Source organism: Dermacentor silvarum, chromosome 2 (genome assembly GCF_013339745.2).
Source record: "Dermacentor silvarum isolate Dsil-2018 chromosome 2, BIME_Dsil_1.4, whole genome shotgun sequence".
Lineage (NCBI taxonomy): Eukaryota > Metazoa > Arthropoda > Arachnida > Ixodida > Ixodidae > Dermacentor > Dermacentor silvarum.
Window position 1 is genome coordinate 172,209,460 of NC_051155.1, and position 10,103 is coordinate 172,219,562.

The following is a 10,103-nucleotide window of genomic DNA, read 5'->3' on the forward strand; positions in this document are numbered from 1 at the left end:
TGTGCACTGCTGAGAAACATTGGAGTTGCATGCATGATTAGGTAACACGACTACCCCAAAAACAACAATGAATTCAATAAACCACACCGAATGTTTTGAGCATTATCGATCTTAAGAAACAGGCGGCCGAATTCTAGCCATGGGTTTATATAACGCAGCGATTCTATTCTTTTGTGTGTTTTGTGTCGCTCTTCGTCAGTGGTCCGATCGCCCACGTTATCACCGGAACGGTAGATGATAATTATGGAGTAGAATCGAACGAAAGGAATCCTTACATTATACCGGCCGGTTCACAAAAATGTCTTGCGCTAGAATTGTTCGTAAGAGAAAATTTTAGCCATATCATTAAAGAAGCCCGCTAGCAAATGGCAAGAGTAGTATAACGAAAAACTTTGTGAATTCGGCCCCGTATTCCTTACCACGCCATCCCATGTGATCAAAGTTTTAAAGTCTTTGAACGCACGGTTCTAAAGAATAGCCCCTTCACATGCATGCATGATGGCCTTGAGTTTAAAAAAAAGAACGACCACAACCGCCATTTAGCACCGCTTACCAGCAAGTATTTCACCATCACGTTAGCCTTTTCCTGCAATTGGTTCACGGACCGCATGTATAGACAGGGCCCGTATATTTACAAAACAATTCTTCCGCGTGAACTGTTGGTAAAGGCAGGTCCCTACGGAATCGCGACGTTGGTAATATTATTGGCTAAGACGGTCGGCCAATGGCAAACGGCTTTTTACGATTTGAAAGCTTTGTGAAATGTATGGTCAGTGTAAGAAATTTATCGAATGGTGTCGCAAATTCTATAGCGAAGGAGACTTGTCTAATTAGATCACGCGCGTGACGCTAATAGTATTGTACATTCTCGGACGCACGTGGGCACCAGCGATTACTCTGGGATGTGCAGTGTTACATGTATACAAATAGCGGGCGCACTTGAACCCTCAGTTGAGATTCGACGGCCGACGACTGTGCTTGCCACTATCGTTGTGATTAGAGTGTGTGTTGCTTGTCTTTCCGGGTTCAAGTTCGCCCAATAAAGAGTTCGATTACTCACTCACTCTTGTTGGCATTGCTTGCTTCACTTTCACTGCAACGTGGTATTGCATACTTCGTAAAGTGACTAAAGGGAGTATAGAATAGGGAGTTATGCCCTCACACTATAACTCTGCGATTGTCTTAAACCTTTATGACTGCAGGCTGGGTATACGCAGTATGAGAAATCTATAGCAAGGCGACGTGGCTGCGTTTGAGATTTCTAAAAAATAATGAGTTCAGAGGGAAGACAAGCGCCCTGAACTCGACCCCCAAAGTTTTTCCGAATCTTGTGGTACACGTACTCTAGCAAATACGAAGCCCGGTTACTCACCTGTCCGCGAGGAATCCGGATGTGACGTATCCGGCCATCGAACCGATCCAGAAGGTCGTGTGGAGCACATATTGCTTCCAGCTGTCGCCGCAAACCCAGTTGTGCTGAGAACATAGAAGGGAGTTTCTCTTATAATATCTGCTCCGTTGCGTATATTCCTGATATGTATGCAAACATTTACGCTTTTTTTTATGCATTGAAATGTAAAAACGTATTGCGTACTTTATTGAGTGCAAGCGAAGGGCCAACCCTATTCAGAATGCCGACGCAACGTGTCGGCTCGGTGACAGCTGCCAGATGAGTACATACTTGGTTCATTCGGAGCGGGGTGCGGTACTAAATCATCCAAAGTGTGTGCCAGTGTAACTTACGTGCAGACAGCAAATAAACAAATATAGTACCACTGCGGGAAGCTTTCTTTTTCTTTCTCTTAAAAAATAAATTCCGCAGAATTCTTACTCTTCGACTTTCCAAATGAACGCATATATCTATTTTTTTTTTAAGTTTAACGTGCATTTGAATATGAAGAGCCCCAATGTAAAGCACCTTCTTAACCGTTCCTCTTTTGATCTCGCTGTTCTCGATGTTATGCTGGCTTCCATGTGCCCTGGAAAGTATGTAAACAAGGATTGTCTATTTTCCCTATTCCCGCCGTGGGCTTCTATGGCACTGGTTTGAGGTACAGTCCCTAAGGACACCCGTTACCCGCAACATGCGTAGGATGTGAAGCTCATTTTTGCGTTGAATGTTGTTTGCAGCCGTGACCAGAAAATCACGTGAAACTTCCCAGTCTCTCAATTGCTTCACATAGTACATTCAATATCGCTCTTCTTGCATGAGAGTGAGAATTGGTGATACTCATTAGTATTTATGTAGTCAAGCTATAGTATTAGCAAGCTAGTAGTATGAGCATGTATAAGTATTAGAAGTAGTTATATATTCCAGCTATAATATTTGTAGTAGTATTAGCTACTAGTATTCAAGCTAGATATAGTGAAAGTTCGGAATTAGGAAAAATTCAGTTACGACACCGTGAAATAACTCATGTAGCACTGTATGAGCCGATCCACTTCAGCGATGCAAGGAGCGCTCTAGTTACTGCGAAGCGAACTGGAACACCAAGTATTCCGGATTCAGTTGCCGATTTCTGTTGCCAGTTGCACTTTCCGCGAGCCATGCTCAGAAGGTGTCATTTACGTCTATACTCACCACATAGTTGGGTTTTCATTATGTGGAGCCGTCGATTCAGAGTGAAGCCACCGCATTTCGTCTATACGAATTCGTGTTGAACTGAAAAGGACCTTCGAAAAGAAGAGTCCCCGTGGCTCCCCATGCAGTTTCCACTGAGCGTTGACATTTAGACAAATAATCCACAGCGAAACCACTGGCGGAAAAGAAACCACTGACATAGCGAGTCACCCTGGAAGGTCAAATAGTTGGTTCAAGTTACGCCTCCCCTCTGCCTCTCTACTACAGTCGAACGCGGATATATCCAACCCACATATAGCGAATTATTGTGTATAACGAACAAAAGTAAAATCCCCTTGAAAATGTTTGTATAAAATGTTTATTGTATATATCGAATTACACATATATCGAACTTTTTTGTGATCCCCTTAAGATTCACTATATCCGGGTTCGACCGTATATCTAAAACGTCAATAACGTTACGTACAGGTATCTGTGCACATTTCACGTTACCTCAGTGGACATGGTCGCATACAGGTCACCGTACTCGTAGTGCCAGCCTTCGGGGCATTGCTCCGTAGTAGTGCCATTAATATCCACGGCACCGATGCCCAGTTCGAGGCGGCAAGTTTGTCTGGTCAACAGGAGCGAGCCGTTCCACGAGTCTCCTTCGGAGAAGCCGACTTCGAAGCTTGAGTTCGCACCGCCGCCTTCAGAAGCCGCGACGGGACACCAGTAATGCTCGGGTACGATTAGTATGAACACCTGGGCCATGTGGTTGAACGAGAAATGCGCTGTGGCCGTGGTGAGGAACACAAGGGCGAGCGTCGTTTGAAAGCGGCCAAAGCCGCCGGTCTTCATCAGGGCCCCGTCAAAATCCATGGTGACTTTGTTCTGTCGAACTTTCTACACCGGCGATGTGAAGATGTAGAAGAACTATGTTCTTCGATGCGCAGGTTTGCTTGATAAAGGACGATGGGCCTCGGCGGTGGTCTGAAAACTTGAGCACTTTATAGCTGTATCAGAACGTGTAACCACGAGAGCTGGGTTATTCTGTTGTCCTTGCGTTTTTTTTCTCCAACGGGATGTGTTGATTGGCGTCAGTTCTGACACGCCGGTGTGCCCTGATACAGATGCGGCGAATTTGAGGGGAAATCCTGTTTCGTCCTGCGTTGGTCGGTGGTGGATGAGGTGTGAAAAAAAGAGAAATTTAATAATACAGCACGTTCAGCGGTGCCGGTGTCGGATTATTGTCCAACAGGCTTTTAAATATGAGTTGTGGAATAAGTACTTCCACGATAAGTGCACGTCGTGAGAGCAACGATGACGACCTCAGTTGTTTCTCGACGCCTGTTTAGTGAAAAACAGCAATACTGAGCTCGCAGCAATTCATTGCGCACAAATCAGATATGCAACTGAAATTTCGCAATGAAAACAACTAGCCGACTGTTGCAAACAATTAGCCGACTGCTGTACGTTAGTGCAGCTTAGCCAAGTTGAAATATCCTCCAGAACGTTCCGCTCTGGAGGCGAAATGTTCTGCGCGCCACAAGCAGGTCTCGCCACTGGTAACCGCGTAAAACCTCGCTGTAGTCTTGTTTTGTTGTTGATAGATAACGACCGCCCAGTTGATTATTGTTATCTCACGGTCCTCGATTAAGTTACGATTCTTAGTTCTAACGATCACGCAGGAACTTATTTCTGTGAGTAACGGCTTTCCAGGTGCGAAACTACGAGAAGCTGGCTGCGTTCGACAAAATTGTAAGTTGTACTTTATTTTTCTAGAGTTCTGAAAGCACGCTTCTGCGTTGAATACGCGCTCGTCGGTATATAAGATTGGGCAATCGACCTACTCGAAGCAACTGTCAGTGTAACAAAACGATAGACGCTCGATGTCGGGATTCAAATGTAGAGATAACTTATTTGTCGTCACTTTTAAAACAATCACGCACTGTATAGAATGGAACAAAGGCGTGCAATTTGGCGACCGCTTGTACGATATGCACTCGAAGATAATTTCAACGCAGTGCTTCTAGAGCCGCACGTGCCTCTCGCCTTTCGAGGGAGTTTACGACGTCCTTGTTTGTCAACCACACCTTGGCGCACACAGATTACACGGACGGGTCCAGACGGGGCCTCCAGCTGCCAGTCGAGGTGGAAGGCTTAGCTTGAGATAGAGCAGCAATTGCTTCCGGTGTTCGATCAACTCAACTTCGATCGCTGCTTTCGGCCGATGCAGTGCAGATTTCGGGTCCAGGTGGGGTACCATGTAGATTTCAACGCGCACCCACGATCAAGCCGCTGCGTAGGAACGCCGGCAGTCCTCGAGCGGTCCCAGTAACTGCGCACCACCTCTTCTTGTATACCTAGACCGCAGTCTGCAGGCTCATTCGAACCCGCCACGCTTTCTTCTCTCCTCCGAAGTCGTTGTTTGCACAGGGAAAGAGAGAAACGAGCAGTAAAATGAAGCAACAACGTTAAAACAGAGGAAAAGAAGAATTGCACGCGCTGGGACAAGGCACGTCGGTGGATGGACACGCGAACTTATCTCAACAACTTCTCGGCTGCGTCGTAAAGGCCGCGGAGAAGGCGCTTGGTTGATGACACTGATTGTGATGCGAGCGGAAATGACGAAGGAGTGCGTCCTCTCACGTAGAGTCGATCGTACAATGTCTGCACGTAACAAACAATAAATTAACATGCTAAGTACAGCGGCCTAGCAAGAATCGTCGTGTACGGTAGTTCCCGGTATGCCAGTGAACCAGGTCAATATAAGTGGATTCCGGCAAAAACTCGTTCCTTACGACAAAAACTTATTTCTTACGGCATGTCGACGCGTGCATGGGAAAGTGCGCACTTATTTGCGAGTATAGCGGTGATGTCGCCCGAGTAGCGGTTGTGTCGCCTGAAGCTGCTGAAGATAGCTGAGGACAGATTGCGCTTGTCCCATAGTCATCGCGGAATTAGCCTAATCTTAAAGAGAGATACTGGAACCTATCCAAAAAGAGGTAATTGAAAATTTAAAAAAAATCACCGCCCCAGAAAGAAGAAGTTAAGGCAGTGATGTGTATGCGGCAACCAGTAAAATAACCAAGTAATGCACCAGGCTGCAGAATGTTTCATGTTTTACGGTAACTTGACGCAGCAATGTGGTTCATTCCGAGAGCCGCCACTGCATGTCCCTCCCTACATCAGCCTTTTCTTTCGTTTTACTTTTTCTTCTTCTTTCTTATTGACCGGGATAAACCATTTCAGGAGCGTTGAAGAAAACGAGAACATTTCTAGTGCAGTATTACAAAAAAGTAACACTGAAGAAGTAGTAAAGTTTATGATAGTGTAGATAAGCGGGGATAGATAAGAAGTCTTCGCAATGTTCTTGTTTGCGCATTCCTTTGATACTTAACGACGCAATTGCCTACCGTATGCTGCCGTTCTCTGACACGTTAAACTCCTTGCAGTCCTTTAGTCGACTTGTGCCAACACTAAAAATCGCGTCTATTTCGCTCTTTAGCAGTGCTTGACCTTGAGCTTCTGATATAACACTCGGAAATTGTCACCTCGCCACCATCGATTCAGAAGCTTAAATGGCAAAGTTAGAGACGTTACACGAGACATATGTGTCATTGTAACTTTCCGGAATTGTCACGGAAGAAGCCGCGGCATTGACCGCTTCTTCAAAAATTGGGTAGGCTGTATCAGCGACGCAGCCCAGTGTGCTATACGTGAAACGTCTTGTGCGTGCTGCAGAGGGTACGGAAATAACGTAACCAAATACGCAGGCTACATTTATTCGCGCATTAGAAGGCTTACAGTCTTAACTTGCGTTACATCTAGTGGAGGTCCTACGGTCTAATTTTGCAATCGTGCTTCTTCCCTGTGCACTATAGCGTATCAGTAACGCTAATGGTGGCGCCTGATACTGCACGCACCGCTCGAACCCGCGCCGCACTCGTACATGGTTATGGCTCCTGCGCTTGCGCTCCCTGTGGAGACAGACACGTTCAGCCTTGGTCGAAGGGTTTGGGTATCTCTCTATGTCTCGCTGCTTGAGTCCTTTCACGCCATTTCTGGGCCCTACGTGTGGAACGCAGGGGCGCCATAGCCGAACAGTCGTCCCATTTCTGCAACAAACTGCACACCTGTAAGCCTTATAACTCCGAATATGCACCAATCTGAGTTGGATGGATTATGTACAGGGTGTCTGTCCCTGCATGCCTGCACAGCTGGTGCTGTTTTCGCGCCACGCATTACGCAATCGGAGCTAAATTTAGCCTCGCGCACGGCGTTTGACATCCGTTTTAGCTCGGCGGTATACGTTTGTCGAAACGAGCGGGAGTGGTCGCGTTTGAGAGAGCTCACTCTGCCATGGTGTCCCAGCCAACGTTAGCCAAGCTCTTCAACGAAAATAAAATTATTAAAGAAAAACTGTGCAAGATACGATTTTAAGACCTATACGATGTTCAGTTGGCGGAATGCGGACGACAGAATACCTTAGGCGTTATAATTGTATCTTGCACCGTGTTTCTTAAACCATTTTTTTTTTAGTTGAGCAGCTTGGTTAACGTGGTATCTATACGCTACGTAGCAGACCACAGCTACATGCAAATGCAGTGCGTATGCGCAGCGTTTGGTTTATGCACGACAGGGCTTGAGTGCCCGCTCGCGCTCATATGCTCCAGTCTGGCGACTCTGGCCGTTTTACGTGGAGCGGACCGGCTTTGTACTGAACCAGCTTGACTGACGGGCAATAGCCACATCCAATTTGCGCATTTTGGAGCGTTATCAATAGCTCAATAGAAAGCGAACTTTGCCAAGGCGTCTAACCAGGAGCTGTCGGCCAGGAGTGAGCGCGCGCTGGCAAGCGCATACGCGTGGTCTGACCTTAAGTTTCGCGTGGAACGAGGCTAGTTGAATGTTCATAACTAGTGGAAATTAGTGACACCCGACGGCTACGACAACCATAGGCAGGGTGGCCAAAGTTTATTTCCTACGCGGGCGGCCGCGGCCGAGCGTGAGTAGACGATAGTCTGCTTCTTCTGGAAGTACGAAATTATTATGGAAATTCGAAAGCAGATTTTAACGCGATAGCGTTAAGGTCCCCGTGTCACAGAAAATCCGGCGTCGGCATCGGAATCGGTGTCGGCGTAAGCATCGGCGTCTGGCGGAAAGAATCATGCCGAACCACATCATCCCGAACCACCCCCGACCACACTGGCCCTCCGCGTGGCGGAAGACGTTAGTGAACAAAAATTGAATTTTTCAAACTAAAATCGGTCAGAAAAATGGTAAAGTACGACTTAACCACAACCTACAGGCGTGATAGCGTCGCACTGTAATTTGAATGTACGAGAAAAAAAGCCAGATAAGCAGCCAGGGATCTTTGAATGCTATCGCGTTCCAATCTTAAAGGCGAAGCTTAAAGCGTCCTCCAATTCTGATGGTGTTTCGCTGTACTTTGGTTCTAGGCAACATTGAGGGGAATGTTGAAAACCGAGCCTTTCCAAATTTTGGACACGCGCGCGCCTCGGGGCAACAGCAAACAATTAATAAAATAATTAGAAAAGGTCCTATGGCCTTCACATTTTGATATAAGACGGCTTAAATTGCTCCTGTAAAAATGTCTTCCCAGCAAATGCATTTGTGTTTAGAAGTGAAGTCGACTTTAAGGGGATCAGTGTAAGCTTGGTCTTTGTAAGCTGGCTTTCCACGTTGTATGTTGCAGTGAAGCCTACTCATAAAGAAAAATGTGATGCGAACGGAGCCCGATAACGCGTTCTACTCGTAACTTTTAGGCGAAGCGCAAGCTTCCTCCAATTTTTTGCTTACTTTAGCCTGTTTATTAAACTGGGTCAATAAATATACACATTATATATACACAATGCCACCGAGCCCACAAGCAGCACTGTGGGCTCGGTGGCATTGCCACGATGTGGTCCGCTAACCCGCTGCTGTTCTTCATGCAGGTTTTGACGTCAGTTATCATGCGCATGCCACTGCCTCTTCTTGCGAAATCAACGAGCGTCAGTGTGGGACGATCATACCCGTGCTTCGATGACGTGAAAGCATGGGATACCGGAGTCAACGGGGATTCAATCCGTCCGGCGACGCCGCCAGTGATGGAGCGGATCCTCGACGAAATGCCGCTAGCCCTGCTGCCATCGTCAACAACCATCCAGCTGCCTATAAAAGAGGAGCGACTACCCCTGGCGCACTGTGGGCTCGGTGGCATTGCCACGATGTGGTCCGCTAACCCGCTGCTGTTCTTCATGCAGGTTTTGACGTCAGTTATCATGCGCATGCCACTGCCTCTTCTTGCGAAATCAACGAGCGTCAGTGTGGGACGATCATACCCGTGCTTCGATGACGTGAAAGCATGGGATACCGGAGTCAACGGGGATTCAATCCGTCCGGCGACGCCGCCAGTGATGGAGCGGATCCTCGACGAAATGCCGCTAGCCCTGCTGCCATCGTCAACAACCATCCAGCTGCCTATAAAAGAGGAGCGACTACCCCTGGCGCACTGTGGGCTCGGTGGCATTGCCACGATGTGGTCCGCTAACCCGCTGCTGTTCTTCATGCAGGTCTGTGAACCAAGGTCTCTTTACGCTAAGAAAACCAATAATTATTCTCTTGTGCAGCTACCGAGCCCGCAGTGCTGCTTGTGCATTGTTTCTGAGTGCCTTTGTGTTATCAGATGCCTTTTGTTACTCTCTGGGGATATTGAAAGTAATCCCGGTCCGGATTACGCCGAATTACTTGCTGAAATGAAGAAGGTAACCGCTGGCCAAGACACGATTATCGCGGAGATGCAAGATCTCAAAAACAAATATATGGCTACGACTGCATCCCTAGAGGCTCTAAGCGAGCGGCTGACGCACCTGGAGGGTAATTACCAAAGTGTTTTATCCATGCAAGCCGATATGCAATCCATACGGGCAGACAGTGAACGAACGACGCAGCTGGTTCATAAACTGGATGCCCGCGTGGATGATGCTGAGAACCGGTCAAGGCGAAATAATTTGATTTTTTATGGCCTCCCCGATCCATCTGCATCAGAGCCATCAAGCGAATCAGAAAAAATTATCTTGCGCCACTGCTCGGATCATCTGAAAGTATCGCTTGACCCTAAGGAAATAGAGCGAGCGCATCGTATTGGTCGGTATTCCCCTGATCGCAAGCGCCCAATTATAGTTAAATTTGTATTCTTTAAAACAAAGGAAGCTGTCCTTTCTAATGGCCGTAATTTTAAAGGCACTGACTTCAGCGTTGCCGAAGACTTTTCGCCGGCTGTTAGGAATGCCCGTAAACACCTTGTCGCCTTCGCAAAAGCTAAGTCTGTGCCATTTTCCCTGCGTTTCAAAACGCTATTCATAGGTTCCAAGCGCTACGTATATGATGAAGCTTCGCAGACGATTAAAGAAGTATAGCAACCACTACGTAACCAAAAAATAAATCGACGCCCCGGAATAGCAGTTGTATCACGTACTTCTATCTCAGTAATCTATACTAACATACGAAGCTTCATTGCAAAACGCGACCACGT

General features: G+C 47.0%; 1 protein-coding gene across 1 annotated transcript in view; it reads right to left on the reverse strand.

The window, feature by feature from the left end:
• The window catches only part of LOC119442117 (solute carrier family 22 member 3), a 43,044-nt gene extending 38,046 nt beyond the window's left edge, over nucleotides 1-4,998 (reverse strand). The window contains exons 1-3 of the mRNA XM_049661904.1: nucleotides 4,657-4,998; nucleotides 3,074-3,727; nucleotides 1,373-1,476 (exon numbers count right to left, since the gene is read on the reverse strand). Of these exons, the coding sequence (XP_049517861.1) occupies nucleotides 1,373-1,476; nucleotides 3,074-3,442 (473 nt within the window). The 5' untranslated portion in view covers nucleotides 3,443-3,727; nucleotides 4,657-4,998. The remainder of the gene's footprint in view (nucleotides 1-1,372; nucleotides 1,477-3,073; nucleotides 3,728-4,656) is intronic.
• Nucleotides 4,999-10,103: the final 5,105 nt, after the last annotated feature.